Source organism: Chionomys nivalis, chromosome 9, assembly GCF_950005125.1.
Source record: "Chionomys nivalis chromosome 9, mChiNiv1.1, whole genome shotgun sequence".
Taxonomy (NCBI): Eukaryota; Metazoa; Chordata; class Mammalia; order Rodentia; family Cricetidae; genus Chionomys; species Chionomys nivalis.
Genome location: NC_080094.1, coordinates 281,559 through 308,693, shown reverse-complemented (window position 1 = coordinate 308,693; position 27,135 = coordinate 281,559). Strand labels below are relative to the sequence as shown.

The following is a 27,135-nucleotide window of genomic DNA, read 5'->3' as shown; positions in this document are numbered from 1 at the left end:
GAAAGAGTGAGCCCATGTAGTTTCTAGGGCTGTTCAATGGGTTCTGCAGAACCCTGTGCTGTTCCTAAGTAGTCCCTTTCTTTCTGAGCACTCTTGCCACGGGGAGATTCCCAGAGCTCCCTCCAGTCCTTCAGACTAAGGGATGGTGAATATCACTACCTGATATTTTGTCAAGTGTTGAAATACAAGCAGCAGGCTAAGTTCCTAGCACCCGGCCGCCCGCATGGCTTATGCCCCAAAATAATTACACGGAAACTGTATTCTTTTGAACACTGCCTAGCCCATTAGTTCCAGCCTCTTATTGGCTAGCTCTTACATATTGATCTAACCCATTTCTAATATTCTGTGTAGCACCATGAGCTGGCTTACCAGGAAAGATCTTAACCTGCGTCTGTCTGGAGTGGGAGAATCATGGCGACTACCTGACTCGGCTTCTTTCTCCCAGCATTCTGTTCTGTTTACTCCACCCACCTAAGGGTTGGCCTATCAAATGGACCTAGGCAGTTTCTTTATTTAACCAATGAAATTAACTCCTCCATCAGTCAAGTAGATATGGTATAAAGGTTCCGTTATAGGCCCTGCTCCTCCTGTAGGGGCATGAACTTTGAGCAGGGTGAATCTACTGGGAGCAACTCAGTACTTTCTCAGAGGGCAGGCAGAGGTGTGGACACCAAGGTGAAAATGCTTGCAGGCCCTTACCAGTGGTCAGCTCCCTTTCGGCAGGTGTGTGTGGATGGGTAGACTGAACAGGTGGTTCAGGAGGGTGGTGAGTGAGGACATGAAGAGCTTTGTGAAGATTTTCATTTTGAGAATGGGCAAAAAAAAAACTAGAGGTGGAGGTTGGAACACGGGTCAGTGGTAGAGTGCTTGCCCAGCAAGCAAAAGGTCCTAGGGTCCATCTTCAGTACCACAAACAAACTAAACTACTCCCATTGGTTTTTGTCAGAAATTACCCTGACTCCATAGCTATGAATACAGGCTGGGGTTCCCAGAGCCTGGCTCAGCCAGGACAGTAGCTACTTTGAGATGATGTTCACTGGGGCTCCAGAAAAGGATCCCCAGATTCTTTTGCTGCGCCTTCACATACTGGGCTGGGCTTGGAGTTCTGTGATAGCTCAGAACGAGCTGGAGCCTCCTGTTCTGAACAGAGTATCCAGCATCACCTCATTGTTCCACCTCTCCTGTCACCAGCCAATGACCCTCCTCATAGCCAAGCTGTGGCTCAGATGTCAGTCTGTCATATCCTGTAAGCTGGGCTGGGCAGGAGCCTGCGGGGGTGCTCCCTTTTCTCTGTAGGGTCAGGCTACCCTCCCTGCCCACTGCTTGGCAGTGGTGATGCTGGCTGCTCCCACCCTCTTTCCAGATGGGACAACAATGGGGGAGGTGACTCCAGTCTGCCAGCAGGGTGGCCCTGACCCTGGAGCCCCAGGGATGGAGGGACTCCCCAAGGCTGTAGAGGGCTGCTGTGGGTGTGGCCAGCTATGCTAGGAGAGGGACATTCCATGTGAATGTCTGTGTGTCTGTGTGTGGTCTACATGTGTGTCTGTCAGGTTCCCAGGGTGTGGGATGAGGTAGACCCTAGTCCTAGAGACTGTCCAAGTCCTTGGGAGTCAGGCATGATGGACTCGCCTATAAGCAAATAGGAACTCAGGTGTTGAGGACTGGAAGTCCTACTCATGAAAAAATGTTCTCAGTATCCAAGGAAGGGACCCCCCACACACACACAAGACTTCTTTGTTAGATGAGCTGCAGCCCTAGATCTGGCCAAAGAGAGAAGGGAAATTCTGCTGTCGGAACTCCACTTGGCTTGCATGGGCACTTACCCATGATAGGAGCTTGTCTATAGAACGTCGGAATGGTAGGGCAAATCTTTTCTGCTAGCGCGGGGCTGGTTTGGGTGTCAAGTGGACCCTAGCCCCCTTCCTTTCTGCCTCCATCTATTCTCCTTCGTCAGATTCCCTGGACCCCAGGCTTCCGTGAGGCCTGAAAAGGATGCTGGATAGTTCCCCTTAGTGCCTATGGTGGGGGATTGGCTTGGCTGTGTTCCGCCTGGGGGTGGTGAGACCTCCCAAGCATTGCCTGGGCACAGACCTCCCAGGCTCCCACCAGACAGCTCTGGCTGCTGTACAGCAGTGAGGCTGGGACCAATTACATAGTCCTGTAGGGCTTGGACCCTCCCACTCCCAAAGGGTGGGGTGGGGTCCCTGTCTGAGGGTAACAGAGGTCCAGGTGGATGTCTCTTTTTTGCAGTTAGCCTTCCCGTCTGGACCCTTCTGACGTACGACTCTCGACCCCAAACCTTGCTGGTCTCCCAGTCTCTGGTAGCTGGAGCTAGGGGAATATGAAGATAGGGCCAGGCAACCTTTACTGGGTTCAGAGACTTTAGCAGAGTCTTGATGACTTAGAACATTAGGCATATGTGACTCTCAGGCAGGGATAGGTCTGGTTTAGATGAACTAGGTCCTAGCCTAATAGATCCTTCTGTGTTACCAGTTTTGGAAGGCGTCGTGTTAGGTTTCTGACACCTTTCTTTTGGGAAAGGATGTATTTAGGAGACAGGCTGCCTTGGTTTCATGGGTACATGCAGTATGCAACATGAATATGTGTATGACTGGGGATAGAAGTACTTTAAAATGTTTTTTTTCTTGGTAAAGTTCACAGGTTCAGTTCCCACTCAGAACATGGTGGGAGGGGGAGTGTTGGGGTGAGTAGGTGTTGGACTGGTGGAGGGTTAGCTTGTATGGCACCAGCGTTGGTGCACGCCTTTAATCATAGCACTTGGGAGGCAGAGGCAGGCAGATCTCTATGAGTTTGAGGCAGTCTGGTCTACAGAGAGTTTCAGGACAGCCAAGGCTACACAGAGAAACCTTGTCTCAAAAAGCAAGCAAGCAAAGCAAAACAAACAAACAAACAAAAAGAATTGAAGCTCATTGTGTTATGTAGCGATGACTTGGTTCTCATTCTGTGCCCTTTGGGCAGCAGGACTGGGTAGGAACAGTACGGATGGGAGAAGCAAATGCAACTTATTACTGCAGGGCCACCATGGATAATGGCAGACCAGAGTGCTATGGACATGCAACAGAGTGGCTTCTGTGGGTGGGCCAGGGATCAGACATGTTTTGAAGGCTGTTCCAGAGTTTCAGAGTTATTATACTGTGGTGGGTATTATCACAGGCACTGTCCAGTTTGAGAGTCGCTGGGTGAGAGTCTGGGTGAGCCATATTAGAGAAGGCTGAGGCTGCAGGGCAACGTTTTGGAGTGTTCTGGTCCAGGATGACTGCAAGGCCAATTTGTGTCCTCCAAAGTAGTCGCCTGCTGTCTACGGCCTCGGCGGCGGCGGCGGCGGCGGCAATGCTGCTCCGGCTCTGCAGGGGCTCCATGGGAACCTGGCTGGGGAGCTGGGCTACTCATGGGTTTCCGTGGCGACAACAGGGCGGAGCCAGGAAACAGCCGCTCAGGAAGGAAGGCTGGCCTTCAGGCCAGAGAGAACCCACCGGGCTGAGGAGGCGCCAGACATTCTGTGCAGTTTCCCCAACCCCTGCTGGCCGGTGCTCTCGCCCATTCCGTTGGCCTCACCCTCGCCCCGCCCCCACACCTCAGAACTGCGGGGTCTTTACATAAATAGTAACTTTTATTCTCAGCTCTATGCATGGCCTGGGTTTGTGGATGTTGCTGTCTCTGTTTTCATGAATGCTTCGGTACCCTTTGTGGTCTTTGCCTATAAGGTGGGTTAAATGCAGGCATACTCGGGTCTCTTAAGGCTTCTGGAAGGTAGTACCCATTCTGAATGCCCTGCCATGTTGGGCTGCCCCTTCCTTGCTTTGACAGACTGGGAAATAAAGATAAAGAGAGACCAGGGCAGAGAAAGAACACATCTATCTCCTCTTCCTCCCTCCCTATTCTTTTCCCTCTCTTCAGGTCATTTTTCTTCTTTTTTAAAAATGTTGCTAACTGGGCCAGGTACGGTGGTGTATCCCAGCACTTGTGAGACAGAGGTAGGTGGGTCTCTGTGAGTTTAAGGCCTGCCATGCGTTCCAGGACAGCCAGGACTATGTAGAGAGACTCTGTCTCAAAAACAAAAATGTTGCTAACTATGGTGGCATTGGAACTTTCTATGTAGCTCAGGCTGGTTTCTGTTTTCTGAGTTTCAGGGTTGTACGTGTAGAAATTACACCCAGCTTTGTATGCTTCCCCCCCCACCCCCTTTCCTGGCTGGTGACAAATGGCTTTGGTGGGAACCAGCTGACTGTTTAGGGACTTCCACTCTTCTTTGCTCAGAGACAGAATTCATTGGGGTCGGGGTTATTGAGCCCCCTGCTGACTCCAGTCTGTCTTCTGAGGTAGCTCCAATTCTTGCTGTGACATGTTTCCATTCTGGCGTGGAAAGGTTAAAAATCAATAAATCACAAATAAGTCCGTAATGGGAGTATCTACACCGTTTTTTCATGAGTGGTTTTTGAGCCCACACCTGAAAGAAACGTGAAGAAACCATACAAGAAGTATGCTACCCAGATGGGGAGCTGTTTAAAGTCACTGCGGGGGGTGGGGTGGGGGAGGATGAAGCATGAGGGTTGAGGATCAAGAGGCCCAGTGCAGCCTGGAAGGATCTTGTTTTTTCCTCTGAATGTGGCTTCGGAAGAGCTTTCAGTGACTTGGCATCCCACAAAGCTCAGCACGACTTTGCTCCTGCAGGGACTTGGCTGTGGCTGACTTTGTCCGGGCTGGTCTCTGCAGGATGGCAGGCAGGCCAGGCAGGCAGGCAGGCTGCCTTACAGTTCCACAGGTTTGCTGCCTCTGAGTCAGACCTCCATGCTTCATCCACTGCCTCTGACCCTGTGGCTGCCTGGGGCTCCTTAGGGTAGAAGGGTGGAGTGGCCGCCAGGCTGGCGGGCGGGCTGGCAGGGCAGGGGGGCGGCATTTCTGGGAATTGTGTGGGGGAAGCACATTCACATTGTTAGAGCAAGCCTGCAGCTAGGGCCTCAATGGCCTCTAGGGGATGCCTCCTGCCTCCCTAGCCCTGCCTCTGGCGGGGGAGGAGGGGGACAAAGCTGGACCCTAGCCAGGCTGTGGGCTGGCGGGGGACTTTCCAAACAGACATTTCCATGAGCCCATGGCTCTTCCCATTCTGTAGACTAGGAGACTGAGGCTCGGAGAGCTGGCATCTATGCAGACAAAGGCAACACTATGTGCCCAGCCTCCACCTCCTATCCCCAAATGACCAGAGACTCTATCTGTTTCTAGTCACTGCCCTGTCTGATCACAGAAGCCAGTGTCCAAGGAGGGCCTAAGGTGGGACTGGTGATGGTTATAGCCCTGTGGTGGAGACCTGTGACCCCCCAAATGCGCCGGAGGGCCCCCGAGACCTTCATGCAGGGGAACAATTACTTTATGGTGGCAGGATTAGGACCTCCTGGGGCTTAGGATGCCTCTCAGTCCTGTGATGATGGGGAAACAAGGGGCTCCGTGTGAGCTTGGCAGTGTGAGTCTTCCCACCCACCACCGCCCTACCTTGGCCAGAGGGGAAGCATTCAGGCCACCACTGGGGTCAGGGCCAGCTCTGGGCAGACTGGGATTGGGGGTAGGGATCACAAATAGAAAAATAAATGGCTTGAGCTTCCGCTGTTTCCTGAACTGAGGAAGGGGGGTGGGCAGGCTTTGGGCCAAAGGTGCAGTTGGCCTGGTGGGGCAGAGCCTGGGGATGTCCCATGATCCCACCCCATTAGGGCATTGTCTGCCCTTTTCAGACCTTCGAGCTGGGATATCTCCTCCCCAGGAACCCTAGAGCAGGGCAATGTTGCTCAATGAGGGCTCCTGAGGGCTCCTGAGGTTGGAGAGCCACTGCAGGAAGGAACAGGTTTTTAAGGAAAATTGGGTGTACCCCAGGAAGGTTGGGTGCAAATGATGATCTGCGAAGAAGTCTCATCTAGGTGTTCTGGGAACTTGGAAAAGCCCTCGGTGGTAGATAGGATGGGAGGGTAAGCAAGGCTATCTCCCAGAAGTAGGCAGGTGTGTCCCTTTCCATCACCCTCAGAGAGTTAGGGTAGAGGACAACACCATGTTGGAATGAACACCTGTTGGTGTTCAGATGGTCTTTGGTGGGGAGGTTTCACTGAAGATTAAAACTCCCAAAGTCAGCAAGGTGTGTGTGTGTGTGTGTGTGTGTGTGTGTGTGTGTACTGATGTGGGAGGTGACTTCTCTGAGCAAGGGCCAGAAGGTTGGATTTGGAGCTCCTGTAGGGTCTGGTGTTAGCGTTTGTTTGTTTGTTTGTTTGTTTGTTTGTTTTTGAGACAAGGTCTCTCACATAGCCCTGGCTGCCCTCAAACTGGATATGTATCTGAGGATGACTTTGAACTTCTGATCTTCCTGCCTCTGCCTGTCAAGTTCTGGGAGTACAGGCTGGGTTACAGTACAGTACCTGTGATGCCTGGTTTGATGCAGTACTGCGGATTGAACCCAGGGCTTCCTCTGTGCTAAGCAAACATTACCAACTGAGCTAATCCCCTGATCAGGGAATGAAGTTTTCTAAGGCCAAGATGTGGAAATATTTGGCTGGTCAGTGCCAGCCCCACAAGTGAGGACCCCTAAGGAATGAATACATCTTTGATCTGGCTTTTCATTTTATTTTTTTATTTTTACTTTTTATTTTGTTATCATAGCTCCCCTGCTGGTGATCCTCTGGACTTTCCTCTAAAAGAAGCCAGTGTCTGAGCAGGTTTGTGGGTTGCTTCTGCCACCTACAGGCTGCTGTTTTTCACACTGGGATGGCTACTCGGAGGTGGACAATCCCTTCAGCCAAACAGCATGGTTGAAGGCCATGTGACTCCTTTATTCTATGTGCTATGGTAGGGTCCTGCAAGTGTCAACTCGATGATCAAACACAGGGTTCCCTTTCTCAGAACTTATTTGGTTGGGTTTGGCTTAGAGCAAGGGCCCAGTGCCAGTAAAGGGCAGAATCAGAGTTGGAATGGAAGCTGGAGAGCTGTATTCATTCATCACTGCACCTCTGGAAAAGCTTTGTTTGCTTGTTTTTGTTTCAAGACAGGGTCTCATTACGTAGCCCTGGCTGTCCTGGAACTCACTCTGTAGAACAGGTTGGCCTTGAACTCACAGAGATCTGCCTGCCTCTGCCTCCCAGGTACTGGGATTAAAAGTGAGCACTGCTATGCCCAGATCTCTTTATTTATTGTCATAGTGCCAGGGCCTTGTGTGCGTAGCCAGGGTTCTACTCTGAGCTACTTCCCCAGCCCTTGCCTGTTGTTTTGATCTGCATCTCCCTAATGGCTAATGAGGTTGAGTGCCTTTCACATGTGATGGAGGAGTTAATTTTATTGGTTAAATAAAGAAACTGCCTTAGCCCTTTAATAGGACAGAAAATTAGGTAGGCGGAGTAGACAGAACAGAATGCTGTGAGAAAGAAGCCGAGTCAGGGAGTCGCCATGATTCTCCCACTCCAGACAGACGTAGGTTAAGATCTTTTTTGGTAAGCCAGCTCATGGTGTTACATAGAATATTAGAAATGGGTTAGATCAATATGTAAGAGCTAGCCAATAAGAGGCTGGAGCTAATGGGTCAGGCAGTGTTTAAAAGAATACAGTTTCCGTGTAATTATTTTAGGACATAAGCTAGCCATGTGGGCGGCTGGGTGCTGGGACGCAGCCCTGCCGCTCATATTACAACAGAGTGGCGCCCCACGTTGGGTGCCAAAATGTGGTGGCGTAAATGAATGCAGACAGATTATATAGATATATACAGCTTTAATAAGGAAATAGACTTACAGGACCACAGGTTCCCGTGGAGAACAGGAAAAGCGGAGCAAAAGGGCTGCTGGGATCATGCCCAGCAGATTTATCAGCAAACATTAGCCCAAGGCGAACACACCCCCAATGGGTGGGGCTATATCCCTACACACATGCTTGCTGGCGTGTATGCTTTCTTTGGGAACATGTCTGTTCAAATCCTAGTGCTGTGGGACAGGGTGCTGAAGATGTCATAACTGATTAAATGGTCAGCCCAGGCCATCTGTCAATTCCGTTTGCACCCTGGCCTCGTGGTTAGTACGGGTACAATTCAGACACCTGTCTTTTGGCACCACAGAAGAGGAACAGGATATCTCTTTTCCTTGCCTGGGCATGGCTGTGATGTTCCTGAGACACTGACTCACTGATTGCCCTGCTCTGTTCTCAGTGTACAATGTGAATGGGATGATCCTGATCACAGCCTTTGCCATTCTCACTTCACAGGTTGGGAGACGAGCAGAACCTGGGATATACACCCTGTTAGGTTGACTTCAGAGGCTGGATTCTTGCCCAAGAAGCCTTTTCAGAGAGTTGGGGGTCCACACAGCCCAGTGTGCGCCGCATCTGCGCAGAAGCAAGAACGACCTAAATTTGGCTTGGCAACGATTGGAGTGTGTCAAGTCCAACCGGGCGTAGGTTGTGTTGAGAGGTCCCAACGCCACGGAGGCGGAGGCGACCGGACTCGACCAGCGGAGGAGCACAGCCTCGCCAGCAAGTGGCTCAGAAAGGGTTTTGTTAGGCCGGGGGCGGTGGTGGCGCACGCCTTTAATCCCAGCACTTGGGAGGCAGAGGCAGGCGGATCTCTGTGAGTTCGAGACCAGCCTGGTCTACATGAGCTAGTTCCAGGACAGGCTCCAAAACCACAAAGAAACCCTGTCTCGAAAAACAAACAAACAAACAAACAAAAAAAAAAAAACAGAAAGGGTTTTGTTAAACACCGCAGCGCAGTGGGTTATCTTTACTCCTCCCCTCAAGCTCCACCCTCTCCCCAGCTTTCAGATGGTGTGTGGGGCGGACGTAAGGAGGAACTATCTTTTCCAGCGGGTTGCGCGCCACGCGCCACGCAGTCGTCTGGGAGTTGTAGTCCCGGGGGCGGAGACTTTTTTTTTTTTTTTTTAATTGTGTTGCACGCGGCCGCCAGGGGAGGTTTGGACCGCGCATCGCGGCGGCGGCGGCGGCGGCGGCGGCGGCCGAGGTCGGGCCGGGCGGCTCAACTGGCGCAACCCGCCGCCACCGAGGTGGTGATGGGCAAGGAGGAGGAGATTGCGCGGATCGCCCGGAGGTTGGACAAGATGGTGACCAGGAAGAGCGCGGTGAGGGGCGCGGGCCGCCAGGACCCTGGGGCCCCCGCTCCGCGGAGACCCACCGAACCCACCCGCGGGGAGAATGATACTCAGACCAGTCGAGACCCCTGCCCCGGGCCCGCCCTCTACCTTGTCCTGGGACTGCTGCTTCGCACTTGGACATCAAGCTGACTTGAGAGCCGCCCACTGGCCCCATCGCCCAGCGGTGGTCGCGTGCGTTCCTTAGTCCAGCCGTTGTTTCCCATGTCTGCCCCCACCCTCCAGAACCAGGTTTCTCTAATACTTCCCACCCCCAACCCCGTTTAGGCCTCAGGCAGCAGTAAGCCGGTGTGGGAGACAGTAGATTCCAAAATGAACCTGTATCCTTGAGACCCTTGTAGACCAACTCTGCCCCTCGTTTTGCCCCGAGGCACTGTGGGCTTGGCAGTCTAGCCCGCCTTTCGATCGACCCTGGCCGCTCTTGTAACCTTTCAGGAGCATCCTTAGAGGATGATGGCACTTGCATCTTTTCTTCCGTGGGTGGGAAGGGACCAGGAGGTAGCCTTAAGGCTAAGTATGACCCGCCCATCCGCGGCACCAATCCCGGGGCAGCCCAGATGGTGGCTGAGTCATGTCTGTAGAGCCTCCCCAGGACTGTACTTGGAGTGGAGGGCTGCAGGACAGATTTTGGGGATGCCCCCAAAAGGATTGCCTTGGGTTCCTTTTGTTCAGGGTTGGAGGGCTGGGGTCCACTCTGCAATCACCTGCACTGCAGAGGCTTGCTGGTGCTTCTTTCCTCTAAGGGTGTTAAACCCAAACGACAGCAAGAGTGGAAAGTCACAGACAGGACTGTACAGTGGAGAAGGGAAATGACAGAGGTTCCAGGAGGTTGCAGCAACCTGAGAGGCTGATTGGTGTACAGTCTCGGAAGCAGGATCCGTTTTAGGGCCATGAAACAAGGCTGCATTTTGAGCAGATAATTAACACAGATTGGAGGTTAGCTCCAGACCCTCCCATTGCCTCTAGTATGGAAGGTTTGAATGAGCTCATAGTGGCAACCTGGAGGATAGCAAGCACAATAGTGTTGGGTGTTGGAAGAGTCTGTCTCGGTTGTAGGAAGGAGGAGTAAAGCTTTGAAGTGCCAGGGAGAAGAGCAGTCTTAGGCAGAATGAGGGTTTTAAGGTAGGAAGAGGAGGAGCCTTCAAGGTGCAGCCTGTCTGTAGATATTGAAGAATAGAGCTTGGCAGGGGAAGAAAACCAGGCTTGTCTGTTAAAATATTTGGAAGTGCTGCACTGACGGATGGGCACTTTGAGGAGGCTGCTCTACCACTATGGCACAGATGGACTACGGCTAAGGAACCTGAGTTATATCTGAGTGTCCTTCCAGGAACTGGGGCATATTTTTTTTCTCTAGTAGTTTGCTCAGTGACCTGATGTGGTTACCATGAGGTCTGGAGGTCACCACAGATGCAGGGTGAGAAACCACCCGATCTTTGAGGAGAGCACTGTTAAGCTGTTTGCTGTTTGCCTCAATTTCTTTCCTAGTGATGTACTGCCATGTGCACAGTGCTCTGGTCTTCTCAAGGTAGAGGAGTGGCTTCCTTCTGACATATAAATTTTCTCTCATGATCAGGAAGAGGTGGGATTGTTTAATGCCCTTTATGAAGGCCGTTTTCCCTTCCAGGAGGGAGCCATGGATTTGCTGCGGGAGCTGAAGGGCATGCCAGTTACATTACACCTGCTCCAGGTAAGCTCTTCCAGTCCTGGTCTAGGATGGTTCCAGAGACAGCAATTCCAAGAACAGGGCTCCTTATATGACTCCCACAAGGCTTAGCTGGCACAAACAACTGTTCTAAGGAGAGGGTTTCTGATTCTCTCTGGTGATCAGTGAGGTGGGAGGGGGTGCTCTGGGTTCCTTCTGCCCCTGCCCATTCCCTAACTCTTCCCTGTGGGAGCCAAGAGCCCCTACCACCTCTGACCCCGAACACTTGACTTGCAGTCCACCCGTGTTGGGATGTCTGTCAATGCCCTGCGGAAGCAGAGCTCGGACGAGGAGCTCATTGCACTGGCCAAGTCCCTCATCAAGTCCTGGAAGAAGCTCTTGGGTGCTGGTCAGAATGTAAAGGGTGGTTCGTGTTGCTCAGTACAGCATAGAGTGCCTGCTGCGCTTACTCAGGCTGTCTGGTTGTGGGATACAGAACAGGCCAGAAAGTGCCCATCCCTGGGCTGGAAGTGAATGAGGATGATGGCTGTTATCTGTTGTGGTGGGGAGGGGATGGCCTGGGAGGGTGTATGCTGAGGAGGAGGTTTTCAAACTGCAGGAGGTCAACAGAAAAGGAGGCCCAGATTAGGATATTCCAGCTGAAGGAGGAGGAGGTGGGGCTGCTACCTATCTATGCAAGAGGTGAGCTAGGCAGACAGCAGCTATTTGTGGGGACAGTGGATAACTGGGCTGCAGAGATGGCAGCCATTCTTGGGCTTTGTCTACAAAGCTCTCTGAGACAACTCAGGATCTGCCCCTCCTTACAGTCGTCACATGGCCGTTGAGAGGCTAGCAGTGTAAGTTTGTCCTGGTCCATAGTTCAGGCTTTGGGCAAGGCCCTGCCCATGTTGTCAGAAGAAGCCTTTTATGAGGCATATGCAGGTTTAACCTGAAGAATCCCACAGCAGCTTGCTTGAGTGAGGCTTAAGGAGGGTGGGTTCTGACGAGGCTGGTGGGCTTGCTGGGGACTGGGAGGAAGGTCAGGTGGCCTCCTGGTACTTTGCTTGTCTAATGGCTTTAAGCAGTGGGGATAATGGCCAGGTTGAGGCTGGGCTAGCACCTAGCTGCCTGATCCTGACCAGACTATACCATTTGTTTTCTGATAATGGCAGATGTTTCTGATGGCAAGACCAGGGATCAAGGGAAGGGCACGCCTCTGCCCACATCGTCCTCAAAGGATGCCTCAGGGACTGCGGATCTCAGGTAGCATATCTGAAGGCAGGTATATACATTTCTGCCTCTTGCCTCAGTGTCTTCAGTGGGAAAAGAAGGCTGATGTCCATTTGTCTGGACATTCCCCTGAGGAAGAGGCCCTATCCAGGACACCATTTATAAGGTTTGTCAGCCTCATGCTGGATACTGTCCCACCCACCGAAGATGTCTGGCTGTGTCTGCCTGGCTGTCAGTGTCATTGAGACCTTCAGTAAGGAGGGGCTACCCAACAGGAGCTTGCCTGGCCCCAGGCTCCCTTTCCTGCTTCCTTAGACCCTATCTTTTTGCTGCTCAGCAGGATTGGTGAATGGGTCCCTCATGCAAATGCTATTGGAGCTACAGGTGGGCACAGCCCATATCTCCACATTCAAGTGCTTAAAGCTGCCTTAAAGGTGGTCAGGGCAGACCTGTTACCATGGAGACGAGGGGCACTGCTAGTCACAGGCCATGGATGACAGGCTGCTTGGGCCTGCCCACAACAGCCTATGCTCTAGCCTAGCAGTCCAGATATAATGTTATTATGTCCTGAGCTCATTAGCATGCCTGTACAGATGATTTTGCTCCATAAAGCCCCCTGATGCTGCTGGTTTCCAGAGGAGAGGGCCTGGTGGGTATAGCATGACTGTTGGACAAGCCTTTCACTGAGCCCAGACCTGAGATCCTTGCCCAATTTCATTTGTGTTGTGGGGTCACCTGTGACATTAAGACTTGACTCTCTACCTCATCTTTACTCCAGGCGACCAGAAGTATCTGCCTTATTCTGCCATTAGCAGAGAGGTATTCACAGCATGGCCCATGTCCTGGGTCTCTTGGGAAACAGACACTCTGGAGCTAGCAAGAATATCTCAGCCCAGTTTGACCAGAGAGCACTGCTCAGACACGGATTGTTGAAGGCTCTGGCATCCATTTGGGGAGTGATCTGTGATTCACTGTGGACCTTCTAGTCAATGCCCTTCTCTGACGAGGGCAGAGCACACAAGCATTTTAGGCTGAACTAAATAATGATGGACCTAGCTGGAGGTCTGTCAGGATAGAGCAAATGGGCTTTGGAGGTCAGCATGGCATCCACATTGGCTTTTCTGGGGATTATCACACAGAGAGGGCACTAGGTAGCCAACAGTGGTGTCCAACAGCTGCTAGATGCACAACTTGGCTTAACAGGATTAGTCTGAGCCCAGCTGGCTTTGTCTCTCTAGCTGCAAGAAGCCAGACCCACCTAGGACCTCATCCACTCCGAGGATCACCACATTTCCCCCAGTACCCATTACCTGCGATGCTGTACGAAACAAATGCCGTGAAATGCTGACTTTGGCCCTGCAAACGGATCGTGAGTATTACAAGCTCTGGATTTTGACTTCTCCAGATTCACAGGGTGGCCTGGACCTCTGCCTGCTTTAGAGGTTGCTGCCTGAGAGATAACACTTTCTTTCTCTTGTTTGAGACAAGGTTTCTCTGTGTTAACAGCTCTGGCTATCCTGTAAATTGTTTTGTAGACCAGGCTGGCCTAGAATTTACAGAGATCCACCTGCCTCTGCCTTCTGAGTGCTGGGATAAAAGGCATGCACCACCACTGCCTGGCAACAGCTCTTCTCTTTAACCCACTGTGACTTAGGGAAGAGGTGGGGTTTTGGAGTCATCAGAACACCTGTATCTTGGGGTCTCCGAGGAATGCAAGTGCCTTCTAGAGCTCTGTGCAAGCAGAGGGGTGGCAGGTGGAAAAAGCCAGTGGGGGGACTAATGAGGGTTCCCTTTTGCAGATGACCATGAGGCCGTTGGTGTAGACTGTGAGCATCTGTCAGCTCAGATCGAGGAGTATATCCTTTGTACAGTGTATACAAGGTCCAAGACTTCTGGTAGAATCTGTAGGCCAGTGAGTTGTGCTTCTCCAGTAGTTGTTAGACACCATTGGCAGATTATCCAGCGCTCTCTTGGGGTGGTCCCCTAACTTTACCTGGGCCATAGATGAATAAGGGGCTGTGACTACTTAATATATAGATCTGGGCCTCAAACAGGAACAACACTATAGCCCCTCAGTTCCCCCCCCCCCCCGGGCTTGAGTGGGCAGACTCATGACTCCAAGGAGTGGATGGAGCTCAGAAACCTCAGATGCATCCTTAAATACCCTTACGCATCTTCCTGGACGTGGGAAACACAGACATGAAGTACAAGAACCGTGTGCGGAGCCGAATCTCCAACCTGAAAGATGCCAAGAACCCTGACCTGCGGCGGAATGTGCTGTGTGGTGCCATTACACCCCAGCAGATAGCTGTGATGACATCAGAGGTGAGCCCCAGTGGAAGGGCTGGGGCAGGCTGTTTGTATAGAGCTGCAGGCTGAGCACTTGGCCCCTTTATCAGGAGATGGCCAGTGATGAGCTGAAGGAGATCCGTAAGGCCATGACCAAGGAGGCCATCCGTGAACATCAGATGGCCCGGACAGGTGGCACACAGACCGACCTGTTCACCTGCAGCAAGTGCAGAAAGAAGAACTGCACCTACACGCAGGTTGGGGTCCACTCTATCTCCCTTGGCTGGGACCTCAGGGCACACCAATCCTCTCCATGGATACCACCTTTGTCCCTACTTCTCCTGGTCTGGGGCTCTGTGCTAGGGCTAAGTGGCTTGGCCCTGCCCAGCTTGGAGGGACAGGAGTGTAGTCTTCTGTTTGGCAGTGGCTGTGGGACCTTCAGACCCTGCTATGGAGGTGGAGGCTTAAATATTTTGGGGAGACCATGTGGATTCCAAGACATACTGGGGACTTAGGAAGAGGGAAGTTTTGTTATTAAGATACTTTATGGAAGCTGCCATCATCTGTAACAGGACACGAGTGGCAGAGCAGCTCAGTCTCCACTACCTGTAAGGACTAAGCCCTGTCTCCCAGATGACCAGGGCCACTGGCACCTCTGCTGATCCTTTCAATATATAGACCCTCCTTTGGGAATTCTGTACTTAGCCAACACTCTGGACTCTACTGAGCCCAGTTGTTCAGGCCCACAAAGATCTCTGCTGTGGTGATCCACCTTCTCCATAGACTTATGGAGGTTTTAGAAGGTTGAGGTCATTGGGACGTTTCAAATCAAGTCATCAGTAGAGATCAGGGATTCAGCCACCCACCTTACAGGTGCAGACTCGCAGCTCGGATGAGCCCATGACCACTTATGTTGTCTGCAACGAGTGTGGGAACCGCTGGAAGGTAGGTGGGTGGGCCCAGAATGCTCACCTCCAGTCCTGTCTCAGAATATATTGGACCTGAAGTAGGAACCAGGGCCCACTGTACCGATAGCCTCCTGGGAGTCTCTGGGGAGGAACCCCATGCCTGTCCATCCTGTTACTGCCCTGGGGGGGTGGTGTGTGTCATGTGGGGCCTTGGCCAGACACTTCCCTACCTTCCTGCAGTTCTGCTGAACCCTTGTACGTACTGATGTGTTGTAGTCCTGGCCATGGCTAGCATTGCCCCCTCCTGCAATGTTCTTGGACACAGCTTCTCTGGAGATCCCCAGAAGGTGGCATGCCCTGTCCCAGCCTGCCTGCCTGGTGTGCACTTTTCTGCCCTTTGTCCCTCATTATTAAATGTTTTCTTTTGCCTTCCTCTGGCCTTGCTCCTGGTAGGGGCTAAACACTGGCTCCAGCTGGGTCTGTCCTTCCATTGCTCCCTGGGTTCAGACAACACTTGAGCTAAGCTGCCTTGGGCAGTGTAGGCAAGAACATGTCTGTGATTCTAGGATACTGGTGGTCTGCTCATCTGTGTCCCACCATGCTGACTATGTGGGACTTGTTAAAACAGGACCTTGCCCAGTGTTCACCCATCCTCATCAGACATGGCAGTCCAAGGACCTGGTACCCTCTCAGGATGTTTTGCTCCATCCTTCACTCTGCTCACCACATGGGGGAGGATGGTCTCTGGGCTGAGGTCAATTCTAGCTTCAAATTGCTGAAACTTCCAGCAACTTGAAGGACCAGCGTAGTGGGTGCTTTGCTTTATTGGACCCATAAGATGAAGATGACATTGTGCCCAGCTACCCTGAGGAGGCCAAGCCTCTAGGAAGACATCTCACCAAGTACACAAGGGTTTGGGATAATCTGCAGTTGCATCTTAAGCCTTTGTGGAGCACTGACCCACTTAAGAGTTGAGGCCAGTTCCTAGAGCTATACCTTGGGCAGGGCCCAGAATAGAGTCTGGTGGGTGATCCTCTTCCTACCCCAATTGTGGGATAAATGGAAACTTGCTTTTAAAGGGTCAAGAATACTATATCATGTTTTTGGCATGTGTAGGAATACAGATGAATGTGAAAGCTTTCTTTTTTCTTTTGGTAAAATGTACAATAAGGACATGTTTCCAATTTTAAAGTTCATTAACATATAAAATATAAATGGGCTCTTTTTTTGAGCCTGACTCTGAGGTCCTACATCTGGTTCTGCGGAATAAACAGTCTTGCTACAAACCTGTTGGCACAGAGGTTGTTCTCTATGAGAACATCTCCTGGGCACGTGACTGGAGGGTCTGAGGCACCATCTTGGAGAACCCCCAGCTGGAACAGGCTAGGGCAGAGCAGAACATTGCAGTTGCCACTGGGACTGAGTCTATATCCAGCCAGATGGGGCAGGGTTAGCCCCTAGTCTGCCCACAGGAGCAGGGCATCTGTGTGGCAAGCACCTAGGCCTCAGAGGAGGACTGTGGGGCCCCCTGGAGTAGCAGAGAGCGGTAGGCGGGGGAGGTGAGGAAGCGAGGATAGGAGTCCCGGTGCATGAGGGTGTAGATCTGCAGCTGCGCATCATCAAACGTGTGTGGTGATGGCTCTTGCATCTTCCTATTGATGCCTTCTCGCACACGGGAGTCCAGGCTCACCTGTGTGGCAGGCACCAAGGTCAGGAGGTGGGGCGGGGCCCTTCCCAGGCCACCCTCACTTATCCCTGCATCTGGCGCACCTCCTTGGGGGACAGGATGGACACGTAGTCCTCATAGATAAGTCGCGCCTTCTCGTCCACCACATGTTGGTTGGCCTCTGCTTTCAGCTCCTCACAGGCCAGCCAGAAGAGCATGTTCTCTTCGCTGTATTCTGTGCGCAGGAATGCCCGGAATACACTGCGGCCCGTGGGGCTATGCATTAACTTGTCAAAGGACTGTGCCCAGCTCTGTACTTCCTCAGGACTTGGTGGAGTGCTGCAGGTATTAGGGCCGGACCATGTCAGAACTGAGATGTGCACACAAACACACATACACGCATGCACACACAGTGGTGGCTGTACTCACCAAACTTCACAGCTGGGGAGGGGTTGCAACTTGCTTTCCCGAGAAGCTTGCCAAGCTCGCTGCCGTTCTTGGTTCCTAGTGGCAAATGAAAGTGGCACTACCTTATGCAGTTGGGTTCTCCACACACCACTCTGGCACGTGGTTGCCTAGCACCAGTAAGTCTGTTGCAAGGAAGGAAGCTCCTAGTGTGAGCCTTCTTCACATCCTCTTGTTCCCCTACTGAGGCCTCTTTCCTGGTCAGCAGCTGGACTGTTCTGGTTCTTGGTATCACTCCCTCTCTTTGGACTGCTGGGTAGAACCATACTCCTTAGCCTAGTTCCAGATCATTCTAGAGATCACTGAAAAGTCTGCACTTAAGGCCTAATATCAGCAGTATGACTCGTTGGCTAATGTAGGGTAAGAGCCCCTCCAATGTGTCTGTATCTGTCTGATCCTGGATCCTGAACACTGCCTCCAAGGGAAACTTCTTGTCAGGATGTGCTCAGTTGGCACAATAAGCATCTCATTCCCACACTTGTGGAGACAATTCAGTTCCCACCAGGCCTGGCCTCTCAGCAACAATACAGCTCAAGCTTCCAGTGAGCCCTACCCATTCATATTTCACTCCTTGAATCTTGCCTATACATAGTGCTGGGTGGCTTGCTGTTCAATAGATCCCTCAGTCTGTGTAGGGTCTGATTGCTATAAGGTAGGAAACTTCTACTGTCTCTCCTACTCCTGCCATCAGACACCCCAAACCTTAAATACTTCTGTCCAGAGCCAGCTGTTCCCTTACCCAAGTCTCTTCTCAAATGTGTCCTCTACTGCACATAGTCTGGGGTCTGGGCAGTTCTTAGTGGTATAAACAGGTTTTGGGTAAGAGCACGGACACCATATGCATGCCACTTGCTTGGCTCTTGAATGTAATACTTCAGCATACCAGGTTTAAAGGACACACGAAGGGGCTGGAGGATTGCTCAGTGTTAAGAGCGCTTGTTCTTCCACAGACCACATGCTGACTCTCGACCATTTGTAACTCTAGTTCCAACACCTTCTGGCCTTTTCAGGTTCCAGATATGCCACAGAGACATAATCAGGCAAAATACTCAGACACATAAAATTTAAGAGCCATATAAAGTCCCTTAGAGGATCTGGGCACTTATATCAGCCAACAAGGCTCAGCAATCTCTAGACAGGGCAATGCTGTGGCTGGGGCACCTGCCTAAAGCTAGTTTCTTGGAAGCCTCTGGAGGGTCTAGGGAGCAGGACTGGGTCTGAATCCTAAAAGCCACCTCATCCCACCTCTCCCATGAGCTGCTCCCCGGGTCCACATACCCGTTTGGTGCTTTATGAACCATGTACCCCTGCCCAAATGCCCTGGGGTCTTCCCAGTGCAAGCTGCACCCTCAGGTTCACATACCAGGAGCAACTGCAGCAGCAGCACCAGCATAAACAGCAGGGGTTGCGACTGGGGGGTCCTGAAGGGGCTGCATCATGGCTGGACATCAATGGGGGCCTGTCTGCCTCCTCTGGTCCTGTGTGCTGAGGAAGAGGGGGTTGCCTCAACCTCCACTCCAGAATTCACTGGACCCTATGTCTCTGCCCACCTGCCCAATGGGCTGTGTACCCAAGGTCATGACATTTTGGGCCTCAGGTGTCCAGGAACCCAATTAGAGGTGGGAAGTGCCTACCTGTTTCTCAGCCTCATGTGGGGTGGGCATGGGTGGGTTGAGGGGGTTGCCAGGTTCTGTGGTGCCAGCTCTGGATCTTCAGTGCAGTCTGGGAGTCTGCTGGATCTGAGAAGAACACTGGAGTTCTGACTGAGGTCTGTGACCTGGACCTACCTTGTAACTCTGCACCCCACCTCAGGGAGAGGTCCCTCAGAGGGAGCTTGGTCAGAGCTCTGCCTTAGCCTTCTACCCCAAGCCTGCATGCTTACCCCATATAGAGGTGCCCTAGATGGGGATACTGCAGTTGGGCCTCCCATAAATGGCTCTAAGACACCCCCATCTGCTCAGTCCCTGAGAAGCCGGAAGCCTGGGTTCCTCTTTCTTGGCTTCCGGCTCCTGGCCCCTCCCAAGAGGACTGGAGCTACAAGCTGGTATGGAGGTGGGTAGAGATGCTACCCAGATGACTGCAGAGGACTAGATCTGAGCATTGAGTACTTGAGTGGGCCTTAAAACGACTTCCTGAAAGTGAGGAATGGGGTGGAGGGGGGGTATGCCCTGATGAGGGATGTACTCAGGTAGCAAGGTTCTTTGGCCCTTGGCTGCCTCAGACACTCCCATTTAGGATGCAGAAGCAGGGAGTGTTAACTATGGAAGCAACGTGGGAGGACCAGCTGCTTAGCGAGAGCCTTGGGCTCTTCAATGGGTTTTCATAGGGTTTATCATTCTTGATGTTTGGACCACACTTTCACAGTGGCGGGGGGTTGGGGGGGGGAAGGTCTAGGAACCTCTCAGGCCACCGAAATTCCAGTGTCCCCAGGAGAAACATAAGCTAAAGCATCCAATTAGCATGCTGGCAGTGGTTTTGAACGCCTCCTCTCTCCCCAGCCTGTGCCCATTTCTGTCCAAGATGGAGGCCATCCAGGTTTTAAGATCTCTGTTCTGTCCACCTTCCTCTCGTCAGCCTGGGGCTCACATTACTTTTTTGATGAAATTCACCCCCCTGTAGCCCCTCATCCAGCAGAGGTCCTTTAATTCTGTTCTTCCTCAGCTCTGTCCACTGAGGGTAGCCTCACCACCTGACTTGATTTCTGAGATGATGGGTTCCCAAGTCTCCCAGAATGCAAACCAGGACACAGAAGTAGCTTGGGCTGTATTTCCCTGGGGCTGAGCTTCTAGGGAAAGGAAGGGGTGTGGTAGCCTGAAGTCTCTAGGCTCTCCAGAGTTGTCCTTTATACCCTCACCCTAAAGACCACCCCTCCGATGCTCCATCTCCAGTCAGCATACTGGACAGGGAACAGCCTAGGGTGTGGGGCCTGGATGCTGGGGTCCACTGGGGGCAGAGACAGGTGCCTGCCCTTTTCCCCAGCTGCAGGTTCTGGTCCTGGCTCCTTGTAACCATCAATGGTCAGTTGGGACCACCCACGTCGTCCAGGGTGCTCTTGACTACTGCCTCCCTTCTTTCTGGGGAAGGGGAGCCCAGACTCTGAATTAGGGTTTCCTGCCCTACATGTGAATATTGGAGGGCTCCTTCCCTCCCCAAGCCTCCCAGGCCTTGGCCTCCCAAGTCTATGCAGAGAGACCAGATGCAGCAAATCTGGTCTCTGAGGACTGAAGCTCCCTGGGGAATGGCTGCCGCGTTGATCCACAGAAGAAAAAAGAACGTCCATGCCTGCCCCGTCCCTCTCCCTCCCCTCCCCCCCCCGCTTAAGAAAATGGGGGCAATTCCAGAAAAAAAAAGTCATAACCTTTGGGAGGGGGCTAACGGGTTCCATTCCCACTTCCATCCCACACTGTCATTGTCCTACCTGTACCTCCATGGCAGGCCAGACCTCTCTCACCATGGCGAACCCTGCTGCCCAAGCCCACCTGAGGAGTGGTAGGCCCCCACCCAGTTCCTGTTTTCTGCTGGTGGGGTCATCTGGAGGGTTGGTCTCTTCTTCGAGGTCCCTCTCGCAGTCTCTGACGCCCCCACCCCTTTCTTAAGGAATTCGCCATGGCGCCCCACTCACCAGCGACCTAAAGGCGGATGGGGGCGGGAGGGCCAGGTTCGGTCTGGGCCCCACCCTGGCTGCCGAAGGGGCGTGCTCTAAAGCAGCAGGGACTTAAGTCAGACAGCAAGACGTACTCCTGGGTATTCGCGAGGTAGGAAGGCGCACAGAACCCCGCTCGGGTGGGGCCGGGGAGTGCAACATTCACCCCTAAGGCTTTCCAGGCCGAGTGGCTAGAGGACCTGACTCGAAGGGTGGGTAAGGTGGTGGATCGGGTGTCTTGTCTGGCCCCTCCCCACTAGGCTAGCGGGCGGGAGACACGGAAACCTGGGTTCTTCCGGCCCCCACCTCTAGTAATTACTTCTCAAAGCTCCGAGCTGAAGAAAAAGGGGAACCTGGCTGCGGCTCTCCCTCCCCCACGCGCAGGGGGTGGGCTCCGGTCCCACCGCGACCCAGGTCCACGTGGGCCGGTTGCTGAAGTCCGGGCACAGCCTGCATCTACACCGCCGGGGCCCGTCCGCGGTCCAGCGGGCCGCACTCACCGCCTAGTCCCAGAGTCACGCCGCCCGCGCGCTCCGAAGTCCTGCTGGTCGCCGGGGAGGGGGCGCAGGCGTAGTGCGCAGGCGCCTCCGCGGTACTTCCCCAAAGAGAGGGGCCGGGACTTCCTCGAGCCCCAGCGCCTGCTCGCCCGCAGTGCCCCGCCCCGCGCCCGCTCCCGCGCCCCACCCGCGCTGGCGTGTCGTCCCGCGGTAGCGTGGCATGGTGACCCTGACAGGATTGAGCCGGCGCTCCGTCTGGTTAGCTGGGTTTTCCCAGCCTTTCCTTTATGTGATAGTGTAGTATGGGGCACCAGAGCTGAGCCCTGTGTGCTCCTTGGCTCATCTGGATAAGAAGAGACCTTTGGGAAGGACTGGTCTGTGGTACTGCCCTGTCCGGCCAACCCCTTCGCATTTCTGAGTCTGGTCTGTGTCATCCTGCTTTCCCAGAAAAAGGGAGGTTCAGGAACTACATAGCTTGGTGGGCACTGTGGATGCAGGTTCTTATATCAAATTACCCTGAAAGTTTCTGGGGCCTGGTTGAGTCCCTGTTGATCCCTCAAACTGCTCCAAGATAGCCTTTTCCACAAACGGTCTTGCTCTTTGGCCAACTCTTCAGATCCCTGATGATTGGGTGCAGATTTGAATTAGATCATTATCCCAGCATGCTCTGGGTTATGGTCCAGGGACCCTGACCCTACTTTAGACTTGGTCTGTAGGGTGTGTGTGGTTGCTTGGGCTATGTGGTTCCTGCTCTTCTTAGCACTGGAACACAGCCTGATCAGTTCAGGCATTGGGATCTTGCTAACAAAAATGCATTTCAATTGTACAGGTTTATGTGCTCAACACACAAGTCAGAGGTACAAAGCAAATACTTCACAAGATCCCTTCAGGTAGGGGCTGGAAAGATGGCTCAGTGGTTAAGAGCATTGCCTGTTCTTCCAAAGGTTCTGAGTGTGGTTGGTGGCTCACAACCATCTGTAATGAGGTCTGGTGCCCTCTTCTGGCCTGCAGACATACATGCGGACAGAATATTGTATACATAATAAATAAATAAAGTATTGATTTAAAAAAAAAAGATCCCTTCAGGTAGTGGGGCAGAGGCAGACAGACTTAACCTGGAGCTGACTGCAGTGGACCAGAATGGGAGACACACAAGAAAGGGATGGGCTGAGAGGTGAGGAGGGCAGGATATGGTCATGATGTGCAGGGAGCCTGGCTGAAGAGAAAATAGCTGAGAGCCTGGGGCTACCAGGCTTCCTGTAATACTGTGTGGGATTTGGTGAATTGACCACAGAGCCCTTTGACTGCCAAACTGATGGATTCCAAAGCAAGGTAGAGCTAAGGAGCCCATCTGGACAGTAGTAGCTGCTTCAGATAATAGTCCTGAGAGGTGGGCACAGCTCAGGCCCGGTAGACATGGGTCGATAGCAGGTGGAGACACCAAAGATGATTCTGCGGTGTGTGGTGTGGGCCACTGGCTATGGGTAGAAGTCAGTGCATTCTACACGTCTGCTCACTTGCTCTCTGCCTTCCTGCATCTGCTCACCACTCAGTTAACATCTAAATCCAGAAAGGAGAACAGGAGCTTCTGAGCAAGCGATGCCAGTGGGGTTGGAACTTTAACCCAGTAAACCCTTTTCCAGAGCAGGAACCCCAGCTACTCACAAGCCCCACAGGTGCCACAGGCTTTGTATCCCTGAAGGATTTCCTTCAGACAGAGGGGTCCTATGCCACCTTTCTTAGCCTTCTTGGTAAACCCAAGAAACCCTCACTGATGTGGAGATCAAGTGGCGGTCTTTTTTCTCAGCCCTCTGCTTATATGAATCACTCACTGTGTGGGACACTGCAGCAGCCCTAGGCATCTCTGTAATCACCAATGAAGAAATGCAGGGTCAGAAAAATGATGAAATAATGGCATAGCTTTACTAAATAGATGAAGTTTTTCTAGGCACTTAGCAAATCTCCAAGAGACAAGTTCTGGGGTCCAGACTCCAAGGAGCTTGCCCAGAGGAGCCCAGCACTGGCTATCATCTGGTGTGACTGTCATTAGAGCCGTATTTGGGTGTGTATGACCATCATTCCTGGATAAAGAGACTATTTTCCCTGCCCACACTCATGTCCAAACCTACCATTCATTTACTGCTCTGCCATCCTTACCACTGCCCGAAACCCCCTCCCCTCCTCCTGAGAACTGCTGCTGATTTGTGATTGCTGCCATCTGGGTTTGGATCAAGGCTCAGGGCAGCAACAGGCCAGAAAGTGAGAAGGGTCATGTGCAGGGGGAGAAGACCAGCTGAGGAAACAGAGCCCCGGGAACTGGCCCTCAGTGAGCGGACCACAGTTTTGATCTCTTTTTCCTCCTTCCCTTCTGTTCTCTGTTTCATACAGAGCCAGTGGGAGCTTCCATGCAGGGACAGGGAGCTGTGTACCTCCTTACAGCTCCCACCTCTCTTCAGCCTGCTGGGTAGAGGCTGGGATGGAGGACAAGGGCAAGGGGCCAAGGCACCACAGGTTCTGCAAAGAGCCCATGCTGTGGAGAAGAGGAAGAAGAGCTGCTCAGAAACCAGGGGCTTTTCAGAGTCTAGTGATCAGAATGGGATGGGTGGCTTCCTTCCTGTGTTCCATGTTTGGTGGACAAGTGGGCACAGGAGGCTGTTTCTGACGAAAGGGAGGCTGTGGGTGAGCTTTCTGTTCACCATCCAGGGACCTTGGCGAGGAGCGCCCCATTCACAATCTGTTGGTCCTCTGGGCATAGCTGGACTCTCCAAAGGCCAGCTTTGGCTTTGCCGTCCGTCATTCTCCCTCCCCGAATGCCACCCCAGCCCTCAGGTGGAATGATCCAACTTTGAAGACAACCCTGATTTCTGGGGGTGCTGGTGTCAAGGCAGGCTCACCCATATCCTTTCCCACACTGGTTCTTCCCCTCCCCACTACCTCTATGGTCCTGAAGGGCACTGGTTGCCTGATGGGGGCAGGTGATTGGGAGATAGGAGTATCTTAACATCCACCCACCGACGTCTCCTTACTTTGGAGAGCCATCACTGTAACTGTGGCTGTGGGAGGTGGCATCTAAGCTTACACTTCCCTCCGGGAGTCCAGGGGGAAAAGAAGGGAAAGACCCGAGAACCCTCGATGAGAACTTTATGTTACAGTGTGGGGAGCCCTTGTAATCTTGGGGCTCTGTAGGCCAGGGTCACCGTCACCGCGGGAAGATGCTGCCATCTACCGCCTCTTCCAGGATTGTCTCAACACGCCTCCGCTGCGGAGAAAGGGGCTGGTGTCAGTGTGTGGCGAAGCACGGGGGCCCTCTCACCCGTCTCCGGGTTTGCCGGCACCTCCTGTCGGTCCAGAGGATCGGGGATTTTCGTGGGCTTCAGTTGGGGTGGTAGGAACAGTTCCAGCCGAATGGCGGCGCGCGCTGAGCCCTGCCTCTGGATCAGGAGAGCGATTTCTTCTGCCTGGAAACCGAGCTTACTGAGCAACCCTGGCGAGCGGGCCAGAGACTACCCGCCACCCGCCTCCTCCCGCCAGCTCGGTGGGCTCTACTTTGAGGACGCCCCCGGGAGACCCTTTGCATACCCGCATTCGGGTGTAGCGCAACCTCAGGGCGCGGACTCGGCCGCGGGCCTCTGCGGCCTTGAGGACGCCCAGAAGCCGATTCTGACGCTCAGCGGGTAGTTCGGATGCCTGCGTCCAGGTGCGCGGGTCGGGCATGGAGTAGGGTATGTCCACAGACTCGCGTGGAAAGATGGAGGCGGCCGCGCCTGTGTCGTCGAGCAGGTCTCCAAAGAGCAGGTGGCGGCGGCGCTCTGTGGGGGGCATGGCCGCCAGCCTCTCCTGACTCAAGGCCCAGCCTGGCTTCGGGGGCTCTGTTGCTATCGGGCCCTTCCTGCGTTTCTCACCAGCTCCAGCTACTGGTGCACTCTTTTTGGCCCGCTCCCGTGTACCCTTTACTCCTGGGGATGGCATGCTTCAGTCTGTAGAAGAAAAGGGGGAACACTATGGCTCCAACTGTGTTCCTGTGAAACTCCTTGTAGCTTCCTTGCTCAGATCCCTAATTGGTAGCCGACCCTGTGCCTATCTGCGGTAAGGTGTGACTTCTAATCCTCCCCAGTTTTAGAAGCATACCCAATTTAGGGCTATAAAACCAGACAGACGGTCCTGCATGCCACTGGTGTTCCACAGCCCACATCACTATGGTTAATGGGTCATTCAGCGTCCCCTAACTCTGGAGCTCTGCAGTTGGCCCGGTCTTTGGTTGGGGGTAAGGTTAAGGGTATGGCCTTTCATGACTTCTTGGACAGAGGACCCCATCCTGAGAGTGTGTCTACACATCTCTGCTTGAGTGTGTATGTGAATGTGTGGTATTGCAGGTAGGTATATGTGTGTTTGGATCTGTGTGTAAGGGTACACATATATACACAGAGAAGTTCAACCTCTGTCCTTCTGGCCCATGGGTAGAGATGTGGGGAGCAGAACCCAGGGAAGAGATGACAAAGGAGGAATGGCTCAAAGTGGGAAAAGGAAACCAAGCCTAGCAACCGTCCCTGACCCAGCAGCAGTTCCTGATTTCCTGTAGGTGACAGGTAGAGACATAGTTGAGTGCTCTCCCCTAAATTTTCTAACCCCTTGCCCACCTACCAACTCAGCATCCAGGCCTCCCCACCCCAAGTCCTCACACCCCCATACTTTCTGCCTTTTCCGTGGGAAAACACTTCAGTTTTGAGTCTCTGGGTTTGTTGACTATGTTGCTTAGCAACCTGGAGCCCCACCCTCCCAGCCTGGCAGTGCGGGTGCACCACTATGCAAGCATTAAGGTACAGGAATTGGGGCTGTGTGTGTTGTGTTCTGTCCCAGGTCCTCTTCCATGGTCCCTTCGAAGTCTCTGCGAGTTTTTCACACATGGGTCTCAGATTCACTGTCCTGGTCTTGGGGGCTGGTTTCTGACTCTTCGGAGCTAACTTTCTGGGCAGAGCTCCTACAGATATTTTTGTGATTAAGGCCCACCTTAAATCCTTGTGGGAACTCAGAACCCCCTTTCACCAATTCTGGGGCAAGTTTGGGATCTCAGGGGTCTAGAGGTCTACCAAGATGAGACTTGAGTTTTGCTAAAGCCTAACCCTGTCTAACTTGGGATGGCAGGTCTTAGAGTTCTATAATCTAATGAGCACTCATTAATTTAGTAATTTTAAAAATAACTAGTTCAATTTTTCTAACTATTTCAATTTTTAAATAACTTTTATTACAAAGAAACTTGCAAATAAAAAAAATCACTTTCTTGGGGCTGGAGAGATGGCTCAGAGGTTAAGAGAACTGACTGCTCTTCCAGAGGTCCTGAGTTCAATTCCCAGCAACCACATGATGGCTGACAACTATCTGTAATGAGACCTGGTGCCCTCTTCTGGCCTGCAGACATACATGCAGGCAGAACACTGTATACATAATAAATAAATAAATCATAAAAAAATCACATGCCAAAATTAGCAAGACCCCACATCTATACATCCCAATGAACTTCTATACAGTTAGAACAGCCTTTTGTATCGAAAACTGTGTAGCTTCACATTGGATTTTACTCTTTCAGTATCAAATACATTTTTTGTGCACTTACCCACCACCCAACCCCAAAATACCTTTGACTAAGTTAGAGCTAGA

The 27,135-nt window shown here is 52.6% G+C and overlaps 3 protein-coding genes across 12 annotated transcripts; 1 reads left to right on the top strand and 2 right to left on the bottom strand.

Moving 5' to 3' along the window:
• The first annotated feature begins 8,897 nt into the window (after nucleotides 1–8,897).
• Nucleotides 8,898–15,641, top strand: Tcea2 (transcription elongation factor A2). 5 transcript variants are annotated; one of them, XM_057780791.1, is made up of 10 exons: nucleotides 8,901–9,110; nucleotides 10,765–10,827; nucleotides 11,080–11,209; nucleotides 11,955–12,045; nucleotides 13,251–13,381; nucleotides 13,812–13,868; nucleotides 14,183–14,337; nucleotides 14,412–14,558; nucleotides 15,175–15,246; nucleotides 15,450–15,641. In XM_057780791.1, exons 1-10 carry the CDS (start codon nucleotides 9,042–9,044, stop codon nucleotides 15,456–15,458), a joined length of 924 nt encoding a protein of 307 aa, XP_057636774.1. In that variant the 5' UTR covers nucleotides 8,901–9,041; the 3' UTR covers nucleotides 15,459–15,641. The 5 variants fall into 5 exon arrangements, with proteins under 5 accessions (XP_057636773.1, XP_057636771.1, XP_057636772.1 ...); XM_057780790.1 differs by having other exon boundaries at nucleotides 8,898–9,110; nucleotides 11,080–11,185; nucleotides 15,175–15,641; XM_057780788.1 differs by having other exon boundaries at nucleotides 8,898–9,110; nucleotides 15,175–15,641.
• Nucleotides 15,642–16,340: 699 nt separating this feature from the next.
• On the bottom strand, nucleotides 16,341–21,585 carry Rgs19 (regulator of G protein signaling 19). 5 transcript variants are annotated; one of them, XM_057780794.1, is made up of 6 exons: nucleotides 21,484–21,585; nucleotides 18,975–19,079; nucleotides 18,704–18,825; nucleotides 17,305–17,379; nucleotides 16,980–17,214; nucleotides 16,341–16,899 (listed from the first exon to the last, which is right to left on the bottom strand). In XM_057780794.1, the coding sequence occupies exons 2-6, from the start codon at nucleotides 19,002–19,004 to the stop codon at nucleotides 16,708–16,710; spliced, it is 654 nt and encodes a 217-aa protein (XP_057636777.1). In that variant the 5' UTR covers nucleotides 19,005–19,079; nucleotides 21,484–21,585; the 3' UTR covers nucleotides 16,341–16,707. The 5 variants fall into 5 exon arrangements, with proteins under 5 accessions (XP_057636777.1, XP_057636780.1, XP_057636781.1 ...); XM_057780797.1 differs by lacking the exon at nucleotides 21,484–21,585 and adding an exon at nucleotides 21,290–21,396; XM_057780798.1 differs by lacking the exon at nucleotides 21,484–21,585 and adding an exon at nucleotides 21,303–21,357.
• Nucleotides 21,586–24,660: 3,075 nt separating this feature from the next.
• On the bottom strand, nucleotides 24,661–25,476 carry Lkaaear1 (LKAAEAR motif containing 1). 2 transcript variants are annotated; one of them, XM_057781883.1, is made up of 3 exons: nucleotides 25,060–25,476; nucleotides 24,816–24,938; nucleotides 24,661–24,739 (listed from the first exon to the last, which is right to left on the bottom strand). In XM_057781883.1, exons 1-3 carry the CDS (start codon nucleotides 25,447–25,449, stop codon nucleotides 24,680–24,682), a joined length of 573 nt encoding a protein of 190 aa, XP_057637866.1. In that variant the 5' UTR covers nucleotides 25,450–25,476; the 3' UTR covers nucleotides 24,661–24,679. The 2 variants fall into 2 exon arrangements, with proteins under 2 accessions (XP_057637866.1, XP_057637865.1); XM_057781882.1 differs by having other exon boundaries at nucleotides 24,679–24,938.
• Between the last annotated feature and the right edge of the window lie 1,659 nt (nucleotides 25,477–27,135).